The sequence below is a fragment of the Elephantulus edwardii genome, unplaced genomic scaffold (assembly GCF_000299155.1).
Source record: "Elephantulus edwardii isolate Elephantulus edwardi_28Jun2011 unplaced genomic scaffold, EleEdw1.0 scaffold00148, whole genome shotgun sequence".
NCBI classification, from domain to species: domain Eukaryota; kingdom Metazoa; phylum Chordata; class Mammalia; order Macroscelidea; family Macroscelididae; genus Elephantulus; species Elephantulus edwardii.
The window spans coordinates 3502737-3526059 of NW_006399898.1; the positions used below are offsets into that span (position 1 = coordinate 3502737).

A 23323-nucleotide genomic window follows, 5' to 3' on the forward strand; every position below is an offset into this window, starting at 1 on the left:
CCACCTGGGTCCTGAGTGTGTCCCTCTCACTCTCCAGCAGGGTGGGTCAGCGGGGCGGTGGTCTCTCCATGTCGGCCGCCCGCAGCGAGCACGAGGTGTCCGAGATCATTGATGGCCTCTCGGAGCAGGAGGTGAGTGTCCAGCCTGCAGGTCGTCGAAGCCCGCGTCCCCAAGAACAGGACACAGCCGAGGGCGGAGTGGTCGCACCCACGTTTGCACTCCCCCTCCAGAGGCCCAGGTCCCTAGGTCCTGACCACATGAAAAGGTGACCTCTGGCAGCAGGAGGCTGACCTGAGGGAGGGAGCCCGAGAAGGCCTGGACGAGGCCTCTGCCCTGCGCGTGCTCGCTGGTGTGGCAGGGGGTGGACAGGAGCGTCCTGTCTGCGCCCAGGCCTGAGCTCTGCCATCGCAGCGTCCCCAGGGGCCACCGTGTAGCGTTGGGACGGTCAGCTGACGAGGTGCTGGGGAAGATGTGGTCTCCCTCACGCCCTGTAGTTGGAGTCGTAGAGCCAGAAGGACCAGGCTGGGCCTGGGCACCAGGTCTGGAACTGGCTGACGGTGACTGGACCTGGCCCCGCCTGCCTCCCTAAATGGTTAATTAATTGGCCTTGATGGGTTGCTGGACAGATTGGGGCAGCGAGCTCAGCCTGGCTCGGGCCTCCTAGTAGCCGTCAGGACATGTGTGGGGCCTCCTGGCCAGCCCCCGAATACATGGCAGGGCCGGCCTGTTCCCTAGCAGGTTTTTGGGAGAGGGGTGCCAGAGTGGGGCACAGGGGTGGGCAGGGTTTTGGCTTGTCATTCCCCCCACCCCAGGCCAGGCCGGAGAGGCTGCCCCTCTCTGTCTGTGCCCCTCTGCCCACCCACGTGCCCTGTGTCCTCAGGAGCGCAGGGCTCCCAGCCCCCTGCACACGCCACCAGGTGCTGCCTTGGCTGATAGAAAGCCTCGCCCGTGGTGCTTTATGGTGCTCACATGTCCAGGGAGATTCATGGTCCTTCTCACAGCAGATCCAGCGACCCTGTCTCGGGTTGAATTTACAGCCCGGGCTCCCCATAAACCTGTCGGAACTGTCCGCCCAGGCGCCCGGCGGGAGCTGCCAGCCCGTCCGAGCCCTCGCTGCCCGCCTCTTGCTGCCGCACCTCCCCCACTTATCTCTGCACTCGGGCCCGTCCGTCCTGCGAGGGCCACCTTGCCCCCTCTGGCCATCCCCCCTATCCCTTTCTGACCACCCCTCGCCCTCGATCCCCCCAGAACCTGGAGAAGCAGATGCGGCAGCTGGCCGTGATCCCACCCATGCTCTACGACGCGGACCAGCAGCGCATCAAGTTCATCAACATGAACGGGCTCATGGGGGACCCCATGAAGGTGTACAAGGACCGGCAGGTCATGAACATGTGGAGCGAGCAGGAGAAGGAGACCTTCCGGGAGAAGTGAGTCCCAGCTCTCTCCCTTTCCGGTGCCTCGCCAGCCCTTTGTTCCGAGCCCCGCAGGGTCGGGAAGCTCAGCCGCACACCAGCCTCCGCTGACGCGCAGACGTTGGCGGTGTTGAACCTGGTGTCCCACGTGGAAGCGGGGAGGCTTTTACCGCTGAGCCCCGCCTAGGCTGAGGTCTAAAGGCAGCCTTTGCAGAATGAAGCTTGATGGTGCAGTGGCTAAAGTAAACGAAAGATTAGCAGTTTGAACTCACCGTGGTGGAAAGGTGAGGCTTCTACTGCCATAGGTGACAGCTGCGGGCGCTCAGTGGGCCAGTCCTCCCTCACCTGTCCCACAGGGGGTGGGTTGGTGGACAGCAGTGGACATGCCTGCAGAGGCGGCAGTGCTGAGGGCTGGGTGGCCACATCTTTGGTGCTGGTGTGGCTGTGAGAAAGTCCACTTGCCGAGCGTAGCCTGTGTCCCAGGGTCTGTGCGCAGCACCGCCCATGCCGTGTCCGTCTTGTCTCGTATCAACCAGCCAGGCTGACCCTTTTACATCACGTGTCCACACACAGGCCCAGAGAGGTGGAGAGGCTTCTCAAAGGTCCCACAGCACGCAGGTGGTGGGGGCAGGGTTCAAATCCATGCGCTTCGATCCGGTAGGGGACAGGTGCCTGGCAGAGCAGAGGGTGCTGGGAGGGAACTAGCATATGAGACAGTCGTAGCAGGTTCCTCACTGAAAAGGTGGGGTGATGAGCATGTTGGACAGACTAGGGGTGACGTGGGGGGTGTAGAAGGGCCCCCTCCTTTCCACAAAACCTGGCATCTGATGTCCCAGCTAGCAAGAACCCCTCCTTGCTAGTGGGGTGTTTGCAGAGGGTCCTGGCTTTGTGTCTTGGCTGGCTGTACCGCTCTGACCCACAGAGACCTGGTGCGCATTAGACCCAAGTGCTGCCCAGTCCTGTGCCGTCTTCATGGCCAATTAGCCCAGGTGCTGTCAGATCAGCTGTGACTCAGAGAGACCCCACCCACAGCAAGTGCTGTCCTCGCACCCTCCACAGTGTGAACCCACGTTTGCGGTCACTGTGCCAGTCCGTCTCCTGGAGGGTCTCCCTCTCCTCCTCTGACCCTCTATGGTGTCCTTCTCTACAGATTGGCCCCTTCTGATCACAGGTCCAGAGGGTGTGGGATGAAGTCTTGCCGTCTTTGTTTCCAAATAGCACTCCGGCTGCACTTGCCGCTAATTCTGTGTTCTCCGTGGTTGCCCGTGGTTTAACTTCAGTACTTGCTGGTACTTCTGTGATCTCCGTGGCCGCCTGTTGTATATCTTTGGTACTTGAAGGCAGTTCCATGTTCTCCGTGGCTGCCCGTGGTATATCTTCAGTACTTGAAGGCAGTTCTGTGTTTTCTGTAGCTGCCCGTGGTATATCTTCAGTACTTGAAGGCAGTTCTGTGTTTTCTGTAGCTGCCCGTGGTATATCTTCAGTACTTGAAGGCAGGTCTGTGTTTTCTGTAGCTGCCCGTGGTTTATCTTCAGTACTTGGCGGGCAGTTCTGTGTTCTCCGTGGCTGCCCATGGTATATTTTCAGTCCTCTTCCAACGATGTCGTTCAGGGACTTCGATTTTCGGTCCGTCGTCTTTTTCACTGTCCCGCTTTCAGATGCATGTGAAGCACTTGGAAATACGGTGGCTTGTGCTGGGCCTACCTCAGTCCGTAGCCTCATCTCCTTGTTTACAGGACTCAAACGAGGTGCTTTGAGCTCATCTGTCCGATGCAGCACACCTTCTGATTCCTAACCGCTGCCACTGGGGATTCCAGTAAAACGAAAGCCACTGACAACTTGAGTCTGTCTTTCCTTTGTCATGATGTGTGTGGATCTAGCTGTGATGATGTTTTATTTATGTTAAGATCTAATCTGTATCTGGCGGCCTAGTGTTAAGGAGCTGCGCTGCAGTCCCCAAGGCACGTGGTTCAAACCCACCAGCTCCTCCAATGGAGAAGGACGGGCCATCTCCTCCTTTGAAAGCCTACTGGAGAGTCAGCTGTGGGTCAGTATTTTTTACTTTGTAAACAGAATCTTTTTTATTATTAATTTCAATGAAAGTTTACAGAGACTTAGGGTTTCCAGTCTTTCATTGTTGTACTTTTCTCCCTGCCCACCCCCTCCCCCCAGTTCACTGTTTTCCTTGAAAAGTAAAAGAAAAACTCTTTCATTGTTAATGCAGTCCCTTCCCCCCAAGTCCACTCCACTATGCAGTCTTCACTCTGGACTCCTGTCATGACAGTAACAATCATATATCCCTTTTAAACAGTTCTCTCCCTCATCTGTTTCAATGCAGTATATATCAGTATATATATCCCCTCCTTTACTGTCTGCCCTCAACCCCGGTGTCAGTCCCATTCTACAACAGTGGCCCTATGCGATATTTGTCCTTTTGTGACTGAGATACTTCACTCAGCATAATGGATAATAACCTCCAGGGTCATCTGTTTTGCATAATATTGCATGAGTTCCTTGTTTTTCTTTTTTATTTTATTTTATTTTATTTTATTATTTTTGTGTGAGTGTACCATCAAATCAGATCTGACTGGTACAGGAGGAGATTGCCCCTCCTTCCCCGGCAGAGCATCTGGTGGATTCGAACCGTGCACCTTTGGGATTATAGTTGCAGCTTCTTGCCACTAGGCCACCAGAGCTCCCCTGAGTTCCTTGTTTTTCAGTGCTGCATGTATTCCATTGTGTGAATATACCACAGCTTCTCTATCCATTCGCTTGCTGATGGGCACTTGGGTTGTTTCCAGCTCTTTGCTATTACGAACAAAGCCGCGATAAACATGGGTGTGCATTGTGGGTCAGTTTTGACTCAGCAGCAAACAACAGCAGTCTATACTCAAGTCTTTGATCTGCACGAGCAGGTGCTTTAAGGCCTCTTTGCTTCCTGCAATCAAGGCCGTGTCCTCTGTACCGGGCGGGGTGCTGCTGCACCTTCTTCCAGTCCTGACACACGTCCTGTCCCGTGCGTTCGGCATCACTGTCACGGCCACTGTGTGTGCCGGGCGCCTTCACATCCTAGGGGCTCAGCTGCTGACACGACATCGGCGTTTGATGACTGATCTGTGGGATCAGATCCCCAGGACCTGATTCCTGTCCTCTGTGAGTCTGTAAGCGCCCCCGAAACCTGCTCACTGTGAGGGACCCTGCTGGCATTTGAACGGCCCACGTCTTAGCTTCTGGCATCCCAGCCTCATGTGGCCAGCTCTGTGTGACTCCTCTCCAGCGTGGCCTGTGGGGCTGAAGCCTCCACGTCTGGAGTGGGAGTGAGACTAATGGAGGTGTGTTGGTCCCCCAAGTGGCTGAGAGGACAACTTGTCCACTTGCAGTGTGGAAGCTGGGTGTCCAGCAGGGCCATGTCCTGTCTCAGGGAGCTCTAGGGGTGATACCTGTCATCCCTGGCTCTGGGGAGTCCAGGCCCTCCATGCTTCACCTCTGTGTCTTCACATGCCCTCCCTCTGTGAACGTCTTCTGTCATAAGGATGTTGTTTATTCTGGGAGATGCCGTGGTAGTACACTGGCTGCCAACCAAAAGGTTGATGGTTCAAATCCACCAGTGTGCTGTAGGAGAAAGATGGGCAGTCTGCCTCTGCTGACAGTACGGCTTGAATAAGCCCGTAGAGCACTTGTGCCGCTCCTGCAGGGTTGTTGTGGACTGATGGCAGTGAGGCTTTTGGGGACTCATTCAGGATCGGGTTTGCCCTCAGCCAGCAAGATGTCATGCTAACGAATGCCAGCTTCACACTCATAAGACAACTGGAGTTAGGACGGGACACCAGTCCACTACAGGAGGGCTTCCGGGTGGCTGTGGACGAGGCTGGGATGTGTCTGACAGTGCAGACCCGACCCGAGTGAGGGAGGCTGTGCAGTGGAAAACACAGGCACTCCGGATTCTATAGCACTTCACAGATAAGACTGTTTTTTATAAACTGAAGGTTGGTGCCAACTCTGTGTCAAGCGTCTGGTGACACCATTTTTCCAGTAATACGTGCTCCCTTTGTGTCCTATTTCAGTCATGTTTTCAAACGTTTGGTTTTGTGGGGTTTTTTGTCGGGCTAGTGCACACTTTAAGAAAGCTCTCGTGGCTTAGTGGTAAGAAACTGCGCTGCAATCCTGAAGGCGTGCAGTTCAAATCTACCAGGTGCTCGGCAGGAGAAAGATGGGCCGTCCCCTCGCAGACAGGTTGACTGCCTTTGAAAACGCACTGAAGGACTCGGCAGCACACACCTGCAACAACAGCTGCACACTTTAATAGACTACATAGCACAGCGTCACTTTCACGTGTTTGGAGAAGCCCAGAGAGCCAGGTGGTTCGCTTTTATCGTTCGTGACCTTTACTGCATTGGTCTGGATTGAACGCACGGTGTCTCCGAGGTAGTTACTGTGTGCCTCTGAGTCGGAACTGGCGCGTAGCTGACCCTCCGGTGGGTTTCAGAGGCTGTGTGTTACACGGGAGGAGACCGCCCATCGTTCTCCTGGTGAATCCCAACTGCCTGCCCTTGGGTTGGCACTGCCTTAAGGTTGGCAGGGGAACCACTGACCTAGAGCAGGGGCGTTCCCGCTCTGAGACAGGATGTATTAATTTTTAGGTTCTTTTTTTTTTCTGTGAAAACTTTCTAATCTTTTTTTTTTTTAATTTAAATTTTATTATTTTTGTGTGCGTGTACCGTCAAATCAGATCTGACTGGTACAGGAGGAGATTGCCCCTCCTTCCCCGGCAGAGCATCTGGTGGATTCGAACCGTGCACCTCTGGGACTGTAGTTGCAGCTTCTTGCCACTAGGCCACCTGAGCTCCCCTGAAAACTTTCTAATCTTAAGCGGCCTTGACACTACACCAACTCAGTGGCCTTCGACAACAACACGCAAAGATCTAGCTTAAGCTGGAACTGACTCGGTTTTAACCGGATCCTCCAGCAGGTTTTTTGGAGACGGCCCATCCGCCTTCAGAGCTGCTGGTGGATTTGAACCACTGGAGAGGGGCTGCCTTCTGAGTTAGAGGAGCAGCTTCCCCGTGGAATAGGCCACCAGAGCTCCCTGAGGAAAAGGCATCTCGGGGCGTAAGTCCTCGGTCAGGTGGGGGTGCTTTCGTCACCCAAAACGGCCCCGGGTCCTGAGGCTCTTGCCTGCAACTTGACCAAGCAAGTGCGTGAATTCCGTTCCACGTGTGAAGTGCTTTGCCATTTCAGACTCCTGCAGAACAGCCACTGGGGTGGAGAGTTGGCATCCCTTAGATGGGAAATTCCCTGCAGAGAGTCCTGAGACTGCACTAGATGATGGGTCTTAGGACCTTAAAGGTTGAGGGTTCTAATCCGTCAGCTGCTCTGTAGGAGGTAGATGGGGCCTTGTCTTCCCGTAAAGATTTACAGCCTCGGTAACCTGAAGCCCTGTGAGTCCTAATGAACTTGGCTTTGGTTTGGAATTCCCACTTCTGGCATGCCAGGTATTTTTGGGATTTTGTGGGTTTTTGTTTTTAAAAGGAAAAATGGGATTTTTTTTTTCTTGTATGCTCTCTGCGCTTCCTTTTGGAGATTTCAGGTTCAGATGCTGTTCCCACACCCTGTGGATTCAGCATGGCAGGAGCAGGGGACTCACTGTTGAGTTGCTAACTGAGAAGTTAATGGTTTGAGCCCACCATCCCCTCCACAGGAGACAGACAGGCTGATCTGCTTCCCTGAAGGTTATAGCTCGGGATGCCCTTCCCCTAGGGTTTTGGAATCAAGCTTACTGATTTAGATTCAGAAGTTGAAAAGCAGCACCATGGCCAAGTGGCCTACAGGTGGCCCTTGCTTCATAGTGGGGGGCAGTCTTAGCTGGGGTCTCACGATCAGAGCAATCATTGGTACCCACCCTGTTTCAAAGTCATGACACTGTTCATCAGTGACCTTGCTCCAACCCTCTGTTTTCCCATCTATAAAACGGGTATCATAGTAGCACCTCCTTGGCTCCTAAGGTGTTGAGTAGGTTTTCAGAGAAGGTTGTGGGATGGGGCCCGGGTGTACAGGTGAGGGCTGGAGCATTGGTGCCAGGGGAAACCAACCTGGTCGCCTTGTCTCTTGGGGCCCATCTTGACCACTGGTCCAGAGAGGGAAAGAAGAAAGGGATCTGTTGTCATTGGAAGAGAAGGCTTTCTGATGGCCCAGCTTCACAAGCTGCCCAAGTGTGAATCCCGGCTGGGGTAGCAGGACCCCTCTTCCTGCGATCACTCCAGATACTCTTGTTGGGGGGTAACCCTGCTGTCCTCTTGCCCACCATCTGTAGGACTGAGTCTCCCCACCAGCCCTGGTCCTGAAGGTGGGAGCCGGGTGTGGGGTGACTGCCAGCTTCCCGGGGGGGGGGGGGGGGGGACGACGACACACATGACAGGCCGTAGCCACTTATCCTCCTGCAGGTTTGGACCCTGCCGTTTGTGTCCCACTCGCATTTCCCGGTAATCCTCCACTTTAAAGGAAGCAGGTGGGCACAGCGCCAGGCCCGCCACCGCCCTCGGCTGAAGTCAGTTCTTGCCGCCTCGCTGGCCACCCCACTGCCTCCAGCGGGCACTGACAGCTCTCCCACCCCGGGAGGCCATGACCCTGCAGGCTGTGTCCCCAAGCAGGCCCCGGGGGGACGGGCGCAGCGGCTCCCCAGACCCAGGGAGGCCAGTTCCACAAAGCCAAGGGGGGGACCCTCAAGAGCTCCCTGGAATGTCCTCATTTTTCCTGGAAGCCGCCTTGAGCAGGACAAACAAATCCATTTTCAAAGGCGCTGCAGCGGGTGACTCACTCGCAGGAACGCCCTCCCGCCCGCCCGCTCCCACACCCCCGGCTTTAATTGCTCCGATGGGCGGTGCCCGCGGGCCGGCCAGGGCAGGCGCCCCGGGAGCGCGGCCGGAGAGCTGGGGCACCCCCTCGGCTCGGCCCGGCCTCACGCCGCCCCCCCTTCCCCGCAGGTTCATGCAGCACCCCAAGAACTTCGGCCTGATCGCATCCTTCCTGGAGCGGAAGGTGAGTGGGGATCCATCCCTGTGAGCCCCCCCTCGCGCCCCAGGCCTTTCCACCAGCTCGTGCGCACCCGGCACGGGGACCCCCCCCACCCCGCCCTCCTTCCTGGTCGCCCCGCTCTGGCCTTGGGTCTCTGCTCCCCCTTTCCTCCTTCTCCTGCTCTCTCTCTCCCTTGTTTCTGTCTTCCCTCCTTCACCCACCTCCCTCCCTGCCGGAAATGGCCTGGCAGGTCCCGCCTGGCGCATGTGCACACGGGGCGGAGCGCGCTGCTGCTGGTATTGGTGAAACCCCTAACCCCGTGTGTGCTGCCTTCTCGCTGTGTGCCAGGCCCCCTTCCCAGCGCCAGCCCCCCCGCCAGCGCCTCGTACGTGGTGTCCAGACGAGCTCGGGGCGGCTCCTGGAAGTGATGTAGCACCCGGCTTCCTAGTTATGGCTCTACAAGGCCTTCTGCAGGGCACTGGGTTAGGATGCCCTGCCATACCTTACTGTGGTCTGTTAACACCTTCATGGCAGGCCAGGTGTGAGGTTGCCAAGGTCCTGTCCCTTTGGACAAACCTTCACTCGTTGTACCTTCAACGTTGAGCCCTATCTTACCCCAAGCCAGAGCCTAGATGGGACTGCCCTGGCTCTGCCCACGCCAGGCACAGCCTGAGTGGGAAGGAAGCCTCTTGGGTCCCCAACATGACTGCACCAGCGACCTGCACCTGGACGGGAGAGGTGTGGGAGGGCAGAGGGGGCTGGAATGGAGAGGCAGATGTGGAGTTGGCACAAGGAACCTTCTGGAAGCAGCAGGCAGGAGGAAGGTTTTCTGCACCTGCATTACCTTCGGGGGGGGGGGGGCTGCTTTTGCTGTGGGGATTGATGCCTGGGAGATGGAGTGGTGTTCTGGATGCGGCCCTCTGATGACCCCTAGCCTTTCTTCACTGGAGAAGAATGAGAGGCTGGCTGGGAGCAGGATCGGGGTATCGGGGACCTGCTGATACCCATGGAATGGGGAGGTGGACAGTGGGGGACTATCCCATCATGCTGAGAAGCCAGTATCAGCCTTTCTTTTCTGAGTACACACTGCCTTGCGGGCAGTTCACTGACTGAGGAGGATTCTGGTAGTCACAGGCGGTGGAGCTGCTCATTGGGCAGTATTGCTTAAGAGTAAGGGGGTCACATATTCACTCAATGTAAACAGAAGTCCAGGAGGACATTTAGGTGGTCCTTCTGGAAGGTTCTACCGGGGCAGGGGGGGCCGGCTACTGTCTTGAGAGGTGTGTCCTGAATCCTGATGAGGGAATTCCACAGTGGATTTAGCAGCAGAGTGATCTGCAAACCTGAATCCTGTCAAAAAGGGGTCAGGGCAGGCTGTGGGCCTCATCACCCTGAGAAAGTGGGTCTCCAGCGCTGGGCAGAGATAAGCAAGATAGAATCCTTGTCTGAGCCACAGATGTTGGCACCTGACTGAAATCTTGAGCATTTGTGACCTCCTTGTGAATGCTGTGAATGGTCTATTAGTGTCCCATTTCACAGAGGAGAACACTGAGGCCCCAGAGAGATCAGGCTACTCACAGTGGGCTTGTAAGGGAGCTGGACAAGCTGCTGGGCCCACAGCGTTTCCCGTTTCTCTGGCAGACGGTGGCTGAATGTGTCCTGTACTACTACCTGACCAAGAAGAATGAGAATTACAAGAGCCTGGTGAGACGGAGCTACCGTCGCCGAGGCAAGAGCCAGGTGAGCGTGCTATCTGAGGTAGTTTCCTCTTGTTCTACTTCCCCCTGGTGGAAAACCCTCTCTGGGGTTTTCACCCAGACTCTGTTCATTGCTCCCAGCAGTAAGTGAGAGAGCTGGGGAGACACGGCCACTTCTGTTCTCAATCTAGAAGACTCGGAATTTCTGTGGTCCCCACTGCCAAAGAGGGAACACATCAGCGGGCGGGCAGGTGCTCAGGGTGACCAGGGTGTGTGTGAGAGAGAGATTGGGGGAAAAAAAATAAGCTGGCACTTCAGCTTGCAGTTGCTAGATACTATTGCTTAGGATGTGAATGAAGAGTTGGGGTTGGCAGCCTTCAACTGGCCCTTTGCTTTTTCCAATAAAGTTTTACTGGCATGCAGCCATGCCCATTTATTTATGTTCTGTGCCTGCTTTTAAGTTACAGCAGAGCTTTGTGGTTGTCATAGAGACCTGTATGGTCTGGAAAGCCTAAAACACTTCCCTGCTGGTGCTTTACAGAGAACACGTGGTAAATCCTGAATTGGCCAAAAGGAATTAAAAAAAACCAAAAACACAACAACAAAACACCAACCCACCCGCAAAACTCCATAAATGATGGTAAAGGTGCAGGCCACACTTTAAAGGGTTTTGGAGTACTTGGTAAGGTGCCAACTGCTAACTGAAAGGCCCGTTCCAATCGGCCAGGGGCTCCCATAACGATCCACAGCTTTGGGAGCCTGATGGAGGGTCATCAGGAGTCATATTGGACTGGACAGCAGTGGATACTTGGAAGGAACCCGGGTGGCGGAGTTAATTGAGCTTTGGAGCCCAATGGGAAAGATGCGCCTGGAAGCCCCAAGGACCAGTTCTCCCCTGCCTTGCGGGTTGCTGGGGGTCAGAGCCTCGGAGAACAGCGGGCCTGGGTTGGTGGCGATCGCAGGTGGGACAGATCAGGCACCATTTATGGCCCATGAGAGCAGCACCGGGCATCGTGGAAGGAGGCAGGATTCATGGAGGATCAGAGTGGGTGCCGGGCTGGAGGGAATGGTCATTTCCTTTCCGGGGGGGAGGGGATAGTGGGGCGCTGTGACCTGGGGAGACAGGTCAGAGAGGTTCAGGACCAGCATGCTTGCGTGCGGGAACCCTGCACTTTCATCGGCCAGAGCTCCGCCATTGACATCCCGGCTGCACCAGGCCCGCCACCTTCCCAGAATGCTCTGTGAAAGTGGCCCGGCCCCTTGTGATGACCTGCCGGTCCCGCATTGGTGTACTCTCTACGGGAGTCCCGCCTCCTCCCGGGGAGTGTTCCAATGGAGCACCGAGATTCTCCCGGAAGTGTGCACTAGAATAAACGACCCTCCACATCCTGGTGTTTGGCGTTGGTGTCCCCGGAATGAGCATCCCCCGTCAGCATCTCTGAAGGTCCCCACATTTGGTCCGTGGTCGGGTGTCCCCCAGTTGGCGGACTTGTTCAACTTTAACAGATTGGTTAAACTAAGCTTTAGAGGCATAAAACAAGTCAGATTCACGGCTGTGCATCCAGTTCCAACGTAGCAACCTCAGAGGGCAGAGTAGACATGCCTTGTAGCGTTTTCACAGTGGACTTTGGCGTTAGCAGCCAGTTGCTTGAAGTCCTCCTCTTAGGGGGCCCTTGGCTTGGCACGCCACTCTTCTATTCCTGAGATTTGACTGTGGCATTTAAGACATGGAAGAACACATGAGAATTTTCTACCCTGAGAGGTGGAGAGCAGAAATGGGCCAAAGCAGGATAGAGTGATGGAGACTATGGCAAAATAACAGTCCCATACTGACCCCGCAGGGTCCTTGGGGTCTTTTTTTTGGACACCCCTGTAAATAATGCTGCAATGAGATTTTCCTAGTTGCAGTGCCTTGTTCAGTAATGATCTTTCTCTGTTCCAAATCGGAACTTTCTGTTGTTGTTGTATACGGTTGCATCAGATCCAGCTGGCACGAGAAGAGATTGCTCCTCCCCTCCAGCGGAGCATCTGTTGGATTCGAACCATGTTCCTTAAGGATTGCAGCGCAGCTTCTTGCCACTAAGCCACCAGAGCTCGCTTCTCTGTTTCAGTCTGAACCTCGAAAGTGGTGCCTATTGGAATACTCACGTGCCTCTGTGGATGTGGTGGTGGTTGTGACAGTGGACATGAGCCTTCACATTGACCCTTCCTGTCCACACACTCTGTCCCTCCTTGGAGCTGGGCTCAGACCCTCCCAGCACTGCCCAGGAGTCCCCAGAGTGCCCCAGTTGCCTTTTTGTTTGGCTGTTCACCATCAAGAAGCTTCTCTGCATGCTGACAGAGGACGTCTAGGTCCCCAGGTCCAGGCAGGGATTTTTGGAGTGCAACCCCTTTGCGCCCACCCTTCTGGGACCCCATTCCACCTCCCATTGGTGCTCAGGCCCTGAACCTGTAGGTCCGGTTGCTTTCAGCTTGGCCTCGAGCCAGCCTTCTTGCCTGCCCCCTGGCCCTGAGCCAGTCCCTCCGTGACGCACAGTTCAGAGCACAGGGTTTGTGACTCACCGGTGAGGGTCCAGGGACGCTGTGGCCAGTCGAGGGACCAGCTGCCTGCGTGCGGGCAGATGCCTGACGTGCCTGGCTGTAATGGGGGGCCCATGCTGCCACCGGAGCGTACCCTTGGGGGTGAGTCCTGCCCTGTGTCCCTTCGCCCAGTGTGTCCCTAGGCCTGTGTGGCAGTGGTGGAGAGGAGTTTGAGCTAGAGTCTCTTAGCATCCTCTGTTTCTGGGGATGGTACACAGCAAAGGAAGAGTCAGCGCTCTGTCCTGCTTCCCTCGGCTGCTGCCCTGAGGTTAGACTTTGAGGGGGAATTTCTCCCCCTCAGCCTCTGGTTCTGCTGGCCTGGCACCACTCCGCCTGCCTGGGCCCTTCTCCTGACTCTCATCCTCCCCTTTGCACTCTCTTGGCTTCCCTCTCTGCCTGTGTCTCCTGTTACTGAACAGTGTGTGTCCCCTCTCTGCCTCAGTTCTCTGTATTGCTGTTTCTTTTGTTTCTCCCTCTGTGCCTTGCCTCCATCTCCTCCACGGCACTTCCACACACTCTTCTGTGTCTCTCTGGGCCCCCATCTCCTGCGTGCCCCGCCCTGCCCCTCTGACATTGTCCTCTTTCCCTGCCGAGGGATGGGTGACCTTTCTCAGGTGGCCATAGAACACCGAGGTCCTGGCTTCGGCAGTTCACTCGGGGGCATTGTGACCGGGGGCTGTGCCGTCTGTGACATGACCTGACAGCTCATTCAGTGACGCTGGCGGGGACGTCCAAGGGGATGTCTGGCTGCCGGACACGGCCATGTGGCTGCTCCTTGGCCCAGTTGAGCTGCTCTTGTCTCACCAAGGCTTGGGGGGACAGGCCTGTGGAAACGCTGCTTTCTGCTCTGCGGGGTGTAGGCTGGTGGTGGGATTGTGTCCAGATGTGAGGCCAAGAGGAGCAGATGTTTGTGATCTGGTCCAGCTGTGTATTTAGAAGGACGCTGGACAGGGTGCCTCCAGGCTCTTGGTCCACTTTGGCTCAGCTGTGGGTGGGCAGCCACCAGGAGATGGGAGGCTGGAGGACAGAGCTTGGTGGGAAAAGCCAAGTGGGGCCTCCTGTGGGCCAGGACGTGGGAGGCAGTCCCAGCCTTCTAAGCTGACCATGTCAGAGGGACAGAAGGGGCTGGATACTGAGCCAGGTTCTCTGATTATGGTCAGAGACGTGGGGTGCATGGGAGTGTCTGTTTGGGCCACCACGTCAGGAAGCCTGTCTAGAAGCGTGGCATTGCTGTGGGCTGCTCTGAACCAGGGAGTGCTGGGGAATGTTAGTGTCCTCATTTTAGAAGATTCTGTCTGGGTGTACTCTAGCCAGAGGATGTCATTGCTCCAGAAGATTCTGCTGGAGACCCCTCTAACGCTTGCAGTCAGGGAGCCACGTTTGGGTCCTCATTCTAGAAGATTCTGCTGTAAATGCCCTCGCAGGGAGTGACAGCCATGTTGGTCCTGTTGCTGTGTCATCGATCCTTCAGAGAATACGGCACATGAGTTCCCAGGAGTGACACACTCGAACGTGGACGTGCTTGAGTGGATTGATGTGGTCACCTAGGTGGTGACAGACAGGGCGGGGGCCGGGAGAGTCATTTGAAGTGGTGAGTAGGGAGGTAGCCAGGTAGCTTGGTCGATCAGGAGGAAGGCAGGTCAGTTGGCTGGTAGTAAGTTGGTTGGTAGGAAGACATGTTGGTAAGTGGGCAGGTGGGAAAGCAGGCAGGTGAGCAGGCAGGTTGGTGAGTAGGTGGGCAGGAAGGTTGGTAGGCAGGTTGGTGGGTAAGTGGGCAGGCAGGCAGGTTGGTTCTAGACAGGTAGGCGGGTAGGGATAGCTGGGCAGACAGGTTGTCAGGTAAGTAGGCAGGCAGGTTGGTAGGTAGGCAGGTGGGAAGGCAGTTTGGTAGCAGGCGGGTAGGTGGGCAGGCAGATTGTCGGTTAAGTGGGCAGGTAGGTAGGCGGGCAGGCAGGCTGGTGGAAGGAAGGGTGGTGGGTGATTACCTGCCATTGCGTTGACCTCGGCCTGTACTTTGAACCACAGAAGGAAGTGTTTCGTTGTCTCCACAGTCACCCCATCTCCTACCTTCTCCGTCAAGCCCAGCATCCTTCTGTCCCTCTCTGTGCCTGAAACCAGGAGTCCGTCAGCACTCTGGAATGTTCTGTGTGGCTGACTGTAGCCAGTTTTAGGAAGTTGGTCACCTGGCCTTTGTTTCTAATCTTTCTTAGTCTGGACACTCGGCTGCAGCCTGTCCACTATGGGTGGCCTTGCTGGTGGTTGTGACACTGGGGGTACAGCTCCCCATGTCACAGACCCTGCACACCCCTGCAGTCGGACACACTGACCGACCGATGGGAGGTGGGGTGTTGAGCAGAGGTGTGAGGTGTGTGACCCTCGTCTCACAGGGGGGTGTCACCATGAGCACCACCCAAGGCGGATGTCTGTGAAGCGGGGAGCCGCCCTCTGCCCACTTCAGCTTCACTGACCCCAGCAGCCCACCCCGTGGTGCTCTGTCCTCTGCCGTGTTCAGGATTTCATCTCGGCGGCCGCACAGGACTGACTCACAGACTCCGTTCCCGGCCATGGCTTCATTAGGAGCTTGTCAGGGCCAGGGATCTGTTTGTCCTTGTCCCCCCGCTGGCCTGGCCACGGTCCTGCTTGGACAGTCATTGGACAGGATCTTATTCTCAGCTCATCTGCTCAGGCCTTGCTGAGTGGCTGTCATACCACAGTGTGGCACGGCGGTGGTGAGCCGTGTGGCGGAGATGTCCCTGGGCTTGGACAAGCGGAGGAACATTCTGGAGGCACAGTACGTGCCAAGGCCCTGGGGCAGGAGCCGACAGTGAAGGGAGGAGCAGGCCTGGGAGGGGGTGACGGAGCCAGCCCTGGGTCAGCCAGCGCGGGGGTTCAGGCCGCTGTTGTGGTCCACGAGGTGGGGCAGGGCACAGTTCACCGTTTAAAGCCACCCATGTCACAAGGACACCCTGACCTCCCGAGCTCTGAATGCCACTCGTGTTCTGCTGACCGCACGGACGCCGTGCTGTACTTAAAAACGCTGAACACCAGCGTGCCGGGCCCCGGGCCAGCCCAGGACTGTAGCCGTGTCCTCTCCCCAGTATTAACGCTCCCACCACCGAGGCTCCAGGCTGTTCTCGTGACACTGTGGATGGTGCATCCTGGGAGGGGTGTGCTGGTACAACCCCTCCTGCAGGTAGACTTGGCACAGATGATGGCGGGAGCCTAGGTTGTTAGCTGCCGGGAATGGTTCTGACTGGGGTCCACACCACACGTGGCACACCAGCCCCAGGCCCCGCTGTACTCGTTCAGGGTCCTCATGTGTCCCACTGACTTTAGCAAGCGTGACATCTTCCTCTAGGGACTGTCCTCCCCTGATGACCTGCCTGGAGTGTGTAAGACCAACACTTCACGCCCACACTTGTAAGGAACACTTAGTGCATTTTTCCCAGTACAGATCTGTCTGTCCTCTGAACTGTTCTTGTTGGGTCCCGTCGGTTCGGTTCTGATGACCCCGTGTGTGTCAGAATCAAGCCCTGCCCAGCCCTGCTCCGTCCTCCCAGCCTCTGCTGGGCTAAGCCCGTGTTAGGCAGTGTGTCCATCTGTCCCATTCTCGGGTTCTCTCTCCTGAGGAGCACGCTGGCTGTATCTCTCTCAAATCAGATTGTTCCTTCTTGTCGTCCACGGTAAACTCACTACTTTTCCCTGTATATTTCAAAGGCGTCGATCCATGCTTGGCCAGTCTCCTTTATTTCAGTGTTCACAGGAGAAAGAAAATACTGACTTGCATCAGGCACACCTCAGTCTTTAACCTGACATCCAAACCGCAGGGCCGTCGAGTGGGAATTGACCCGTCCGTGTCCGTGGCTGACCCTCCCACGGGGTTTCAGAGGTTGTAAATCGTAGGGGAGAAGGTTGCCATCCTTCTCCCTCTGAGCATCTGGCGGATGCGAACCTCCTGCCTTGGAGCTGCCAGCGTGGCTCCTTGCCCACTGGGCCACCGGTGTTCCCGTCACGCCGAGACTGTGACCTGTGAGAGCAGTCCTCGGGAGCGGTCCTACCCGGCTCAGTGCGTCTCAGGAGGTCTCGCCTGCTTCTGCAGCGGCTCTCGGTTGCGGGCCCCTGACAGCCTCGGTCTTTTGTCCTTCTGTCGTGTCGTTTGTGGTGTGTTTTGTGAGGAGTCTTGTTTTCTCCCCGCCGAGCTGATCGTGTTGAAGTCCTTGGTGGTGAGGACTGAGTCGTGATTGGTGCTGTAACTCGCTCAGCTCTTGTGTGACTCTGCTCCATTCAGTTTTGAGTCACAGACGTGAGTGACACCTGCTCTCAATTCTTGCGCACACCTTTCCGAGGGCCTGTGACCGGCTGGCCCTGATGACACTGCCTGCATTCGTCCTGGAGGGTAGCTCTGGGGGTGGGGCCACATGACTGCTTAGTCCTAGGCTGACTCTGGACCTGGACCCCTCCTCAGCCTCCCTGCCCTGGGTTCCTGTGTTGGGGTGTGGAGTCCCTGCGATCCCAGGTTCTTGTGTGGGGGTGTGGGGTCCCTGTAACTGCACGCCTGGACTCCTCTTCACACCTTCCTGGTGTTCCTGGCAAGGGTTGTGGAGGTTCCTGTGACCCTGGGCCTGGACTCCTCCTCAGTCTCCCCAGGGTCCTGTGCAGGGATGCGGCCTCCCTGTGGGCGTCAGGCCTGAGCTGGCATCTCCCTTTGATCCACCTGCAGCCTGAGGCCCTCGCTGTGGTGCTAGGACTTGTCTTCCAGTACTAGCACAGCTGTGGGATGCTGGGATGGCCACACCCTTCAGGAGGGTGGGAAGTGGGGGCCTCCTTTCCCTCTGGGTGTCATGTCAAGGATGAGACAGCCAGGCCCGGTGTTGGATGTCTGTTGGGAAGTGGCTCTGGTGCTGATGGGGGCTGGTTGCCTGAGGGCTTGGGGGATGCGGGGCCCCACTGGCCAGACCAGGTGAGGGCAGTGGGGCTGTGGTGGTGGAGAGGGGACCTGGCATCGAAGTAGGTGCAGAACTTGCGCTCTGGGGCAGAGTCAGGTGTGCGATGGGAGTTCCTGAGCACCAGCACTGCCTGTGTGTACACGCAGCCCCCACCTGGCGCCCGGGTTAAGGCGAGGCTGTGCTGGGTGCCATGTGCTGTGAGGGTGAAGGAAAGGTGAGGAGGTCCTCTCCCTCCTGCCTTCACCTGCTTTACCTCTTTCTGGCTCTGGAAGTTGCGTCCACTGTCTGCCTGGTCTGCGGGGAGAGAGGACGTGGTGTATCTGTTTCCTGTGGCTCAGCGGGGATGGGAAGGTGGTCAGGTCGGGCCATTGCCTGCAGGGGAGACGAGAAGGTGACCAAACAGGGCAGAAAGAGGCTGGGGGCAAGTACAGGTGTCGGGGTAGTGGGAGCTGGGGAGCAGAGCTGGCGGGGCCTCAGGACCAGACTGGAAAAGGAGGCCGCTGTGCCGGGAACCTCCCTGACCCTGTGACACAAGCCTCCTCTTGCACTGTCGTCATAGCAACAAGCTATGAGGGACCCAGGGTCTCCTCATCTTCCCGCTTCACAGATTTGGAAACTGAGGCTCAGAGAGGTGGCCTACACATTACAGGGTCAGGCAGAGGGGCGCCTCTGAGCATCCCATGCAGCCGTGTTCCCAGGGTGACCCCTGTTTTTGCCACGCCGTGATGATGGGGCTGGTTCTCGTCTCCACCTCCCAATCGCACGTGCTGTGGGCAGGCCGTACGTGTCGGCTCCCGGGGGCCCAGGGTGGCAAGCAGGAACCCCTCCGCACGTCACACGGCCGCTCGGTGGAGGACGGGGACAGAGCCTGGGGTGTTGGTCCCGACATGGCCCTGTGGTGGACATTCCCAGGCCGGTGGGCCCCCGCCGTCCCATCCCGCTCGGCCCAGGTGTACAGGGGGCGGTGCCTCACCCTCCTCTCCCCTCCCCCCGCCCGGCAGCAGCAGCAACAGCAGCAGCAGCAACAACAACAACAGCAGCAGCAGCAGCAGCAGCAGATGCCCCGGAGCACCCAGGAGGAGAAGGAGGAGAAGGAGAAGGAGGCCGAGAAGGAGGAGGACAAGCCTGACGTGGACAATGACAAAGAGGAACTCGTCAAGTAAGGCGGGGGCCGCGGCCCGGGCCTCGTCCCTCCCACCCCGACCCCGTAGGCTGCGCTCGCTCGCTCGCGGTGACTGGAGCTCTCTGCCCAGTGCCACGTCCCCCTTGGCCAGGGCTCCTGAGACTCAGAGAGGCGAACGTCAGGGGGAGGGCCCCTCACCTCTAGAATTATCTCTGTCAGCGTGAGATCCTGCAGATGGAGCCTCTCCGGGGCTGACAGCTCCACCAGCCTCCGCGGGCTCAGGGCCAGCTGCAGGTGCACAGGGGCGGGCGCCCGCACCTCCAGGGAGCCCCCAGTTCATCCTGAGAACATCTGGCTTCAGCGCCGCCCCCCATCGAGTCTGCACAGCCCTTCTGGGTGATGGGTGGGAAAGCAAGGTGTTAAATCCTGTTGGCCCACAGTAAAACTCACTCCGGAGCCCCAGGACCCCACAGAACGGCTCTACCCACATCCAGCAGGAGAGACCCTTCATTTAATCTTCAGAGCCCCGAGGCTGTGGTGATCCCAAAAACAAAGGTCTCATTGGTGGAGGCGCCTGGACGGAGGCAAACCTCCAGTCTTAGTGTGTCCAGGCCCTCTGAGTGCTCCTCCCCTGTGGAGATTAGAGGGGGGCCACAGACAACGCTTCTGGCAGATAGAGCTGGCCCTGTTAACCAGCTGTACAGTAGCTTGCAGCCAGCGCCCTGCCAGAGAGGAGAGGGGCCAGATAGCAAAGCTCCCATGTCCCCCTGGGGTGAGTGGTCTGGTCACCCAGCAGCTCCCCGCCCACACCTCCTCAAATGAGCGGTGGCTGACAGTTGACATTACTTGTCCAGGTGCCCAGGAGGCCACAGAGGTCCGGGTGCAGAGTCCCAGAGTGGCTGCAGCCCAGCTAAAGGCATTGCACCCCTCTCGCATCCCTTTCCTGCCCTCCCAGGGGTCTCACCCTCTTCCCTGCCCTGTTCCTCAGGGAGAAGACAGATGACACATCAGGCGAGGACAATGATGAGAAGGAGGCAGTGGCCTCCAAGGGACGCAAAACCGCCAACAGCCAGGGGCGACGCAAAGGCCGAATCACACGCTCCATGGCCAACGAGGCCAACAGCGAGGAGGCCGTCACCGCACAGCAGAGCGCCGAGCTGGGTGAGTGGGGGCCGGCTCGAGGGTGACACGGGCCGACCCGGGGGACGGAGTGACGGTCTCGCCCCAGGCTGGGACGTCAGACTTGTCCCTCCTCCTGCGTGCTTCAGGGAAAACTCACAGCTCCAGCTGTTTCAGTTGGCCGCCCAGAGATTTAATAATTTACACAGTGAAACCAAGTCTCTCTTGAAGGCTAGGATTTTGAAACTCCACCTCAATTACTTTGGACACGTGGCCAGGAGAGATTGGTCCTTGGAGAAGGACACCATGCTCGGAAGGGTGGACGGACAGCACAGGAGAGGGAGACACTACATGAAAGGGATTGATACAGTGACTGGGGCAATGAGGGTTTGTGTGTCAGAATTGGTGAGACTGGCTCAGGACAGGGCAGGCTTCAGAGCTGCTGTACATTGCAGGTGACTCAATGGTACATTAAAATGATAACGTACTATTATGTATTGTATTATTATTATTATTATTATTGTTACTTATTATTATATAACAAACATACAGGTTTGGAAGCAGGACTGGCATCCACTTCCTAAATAGCATGCCTCTGGAAACTCCATGAATTTTGATAATGTCGATAGTTGTAGAGGGGCTTCAGACCTTTTGTTTGTAGGGTCGCTATGAGTCGTGCTCGACTCAAAGGCAGTCAACACTAACAACTCCCAGGGACACCCCTTACTTCCCCAAAGCTGGTGGACTGTTAAGTAGTAGTTCTCTGGCTTTACCACCAGAGGGCAACCAATGTGTGTCTGTCTGTCCAGGTCTGACTGGGGCTAGCCTGCTGCCTTGACCCCTGCCTGCCTCGCTGAGGCCCTAACATTAAAGTTCCTTTCAGGCCTTGACGGGGGTGCTGCTCTGCCCTCTCTGTGCCCTTTGGGGGCCCGTGCCCGCCCACGAAAGGTGGTTCTGACCTGTTTGATAGGCAGGCCCCTGGAGGCTTAGAGAAGGGGCGAGGGCTTCCCGCAGTCTGTGTGTGTTGGGATTGGAACCCAAGTCCCCAGCAGCTCTGGTATTGGTGGCCACCCTTTGGTGCCACGGTGCCTGGACACCCAGACTGAAGGCTCCTTCACGCGCACTGGTCTGGTCTTGGGGACCTTCCTCTATCCCTCCAGCTCTGAAATAGGAGGCAGAAAATCCAAACCCAGATCCTCTAACAGACCCTTCCCATACCCCACCCCCCACCTGGGGGCAGGACCACCTCCACTCTCTCAGCTCCAGGGACTGGGTCCGCCCCACCCCAGCTGGAAGCTTCCCCCTCCCCACGGGGCTCCACCAAGCACTCTGTACCTGGTACTGGTCCAGGAAGTGTCCCTCATGTGGTCTGAGGTGCCCAGAAGGGCAGGACCAGAGCTCCGGTCTGGGGCAACTCGGGAGAGGGCTCAGCTCAGTGTCCATCCCCGCTGATGACACAAGGGGCCGTCCTTACCCTGGGCAGAGCCCGGGACGTCCCTGCCCTGTAAAGGGGGTCTCAGCCAAGCACTGAATCCCCAGGGGACAGGTTGGCTGTCACAGCTGAGTGTAGGCCAGGGCAGCGTCCTGCAGGATGCTGGATGGCTGTAACGGAGCCTGCTTGGGCTCAGACAGATTGATGGTCTGCTGGGGTCTTTGCCCACCTGCTGCTTACGTCCCCTCCCCTGGGTCCCAGGACTCCTAACTGCACCTTCTCCTGGAAGTGCAGGGAGCTATCTCCGTGGGGCCCTTACCTGTCGGGAGCCTCAGCTTCCCCACCTGTACAATGGGTGGTTACAGACTCCCTGGCTCACCCAGCACCATAGGTCCCTCCCCTCCCAAACGTCCCCTTCCCCCCAGAAGTACACGCGGACGGAGTTCTCTCAGTGGGGCCCCTACCTGTTGGGAGCCTCAGCTTCCCCGCCTGTACAGTGGATTGTTCCAGACTCCCCAGTGCTCACCCAGCACCCTGGGCCCCTGCCCGCGGCCCCCCCACCACCGGGCCTGCTAGATGTATGTACAGGCAGAGGGAGCTCTCTCAATGGAAGCCTTTAGTTGTTGGGAGCCTCAGTTTTTCCACTTGTACAACGGGTATTCACAGACACAAACCCCCAGTGCTTACCTAGCACCTTGCGCCCCTGGCCCCCCAGACTGCCCCCCTCCCCTCAGAAGTGCACACAGAGGGAGCTCTCCCAGTGGGGGCCCTTAGCCGTTGTGAGCCTCGGCTTCCCACCTGTACAGTGGGTGATCAGAGACCTCCCCAGTGCTCGCCCAGCTCAGCATGATGGGCATTGGGACAGGGCCGCCACCGGGGCATCCCAAGGAGCAGCAGTGAGGCTTGACCCGCCCCAGCTGAGCGAGGAGGGCGCTGTCACCTGGACCGCCACCAACCGCCCATGTCTTCTTCCAGCCTCCATGGAATTGAACGAGAGTTCCCGCTGGACCGAGGAGGAGATGGAGACGGCCAAGAAGGGTAAGGGTTCCGGTCCCGCGGTCCAGGCCTGCCTTCCGCTGTGCGGGGCCAGGCCCGGTGTGGTCTGGCGGGGCGGGCGCTGGCCCAGCCGCCGTGTGCTTGCTCGTTGCAGTTCGGCTCCGAGCGTGTCCTCAGGGGGTCTCAGGCACAGTCCATGCTGTGTGTGGTCCGCTGGGGTAGCCGTGGTGGTCACGTTTGCGTGGCTGGGCGCCGTGGGGGGAGGTGCAGAAGTGGCAGCGGTCACTGTGTGCGGTCGCAGGCCCAGTGAGACCAGCCGAGACTGCCAGTTTTCACAGGGCACAACCAAGGTCCTGTAGATCCTGGGCTGGAATGTTCTGGAATGCGACTCCAGGAATTGTGTCCCATTGGAACGAGCCGACGGGGACCCCGTGGGGCGCTGAGCCAGGGTGCTGAGGTGACGTGTATCAGGGCTTCGTCTCTGTCTATGACCGGAGTACTGGTCCGTCTCAAAGGAGCTTTACAGCACAGAAAGAGTTGGGCTACTAACCAGAAGGTTGGTGGTTCAAACCCACCAGCCTCCCCCAGGGTGGAAGGTGAGGCTGTGAGCCTTTGTAAAGAGTTCCAGTCTCGGAAACCCTACTGTGCGGTGGGTCGCTGTGACTTGGTGTGGACTTGCCGGCAGCCAGGTTTGGGGGCTGTGGGTGCAGAGCCTGCGTTTGGTTCACCTGTGGCAGGCTTTGACCTTGCACCACTGTAGGCAGCAGCCCGTGAACGTGTGTGGGAGCGCCCGTCTTTAACCACGTGCCTGCCCGGGGTCAGGGTCCTGTTGATGGTGGCATTGCCTTGGGGGGCGGGGGGACTAATGGCTCTGGTGGCTGTTTCAGCATCGGACCCTCCAGCCCCACCCCCTCCCTGCCCCCTCGGGAGTCTTCGTCCTCAGCATGGCCTCTCCCTGCAGAAGGACAGCCTCGAGGGGCACAGTGGGCAGAGAGGAGTGATGGAGA

At 57.6% G+C, this 23323-nt stretch overlaps 1 protein-coding gene across 1 annotated transcript in view; it reads left to right on the forward strand.

Annotated features, from left to right (window-relative positions):
• NCOR2 (nuclear receptor corepressor 2) overlaps positions 1-23323 on the forward strand; it is a 120889-nt gene that overhangs the window by 45103 nt on the left and 52463 nt on the right. Inside the window, exons 10-16 of the mRNA XM_006894688.1 lie at positions 38-131; positions 1249-1427; positions 8393-8447; positions 10065-10163; positions 18654-18805; positions 19758-19930; positions 22296-22358. Coding sequence (XP_006894750.1) covers positions 38-131; positions 1249-1427; positions 8393-8447; positions 10065-10163; positions 18654-18805; positions 19758-19930; positions 22296-22358 — 815 coding nt within the window. The remainder of the gene's footprint in view (positions 1-37; positions 132-1248; positions 1428-8392; positions 8448-10064; positions 10164-18653; positions 18806-19757; positions 19931-22295; positions 22359-23323) is intronic.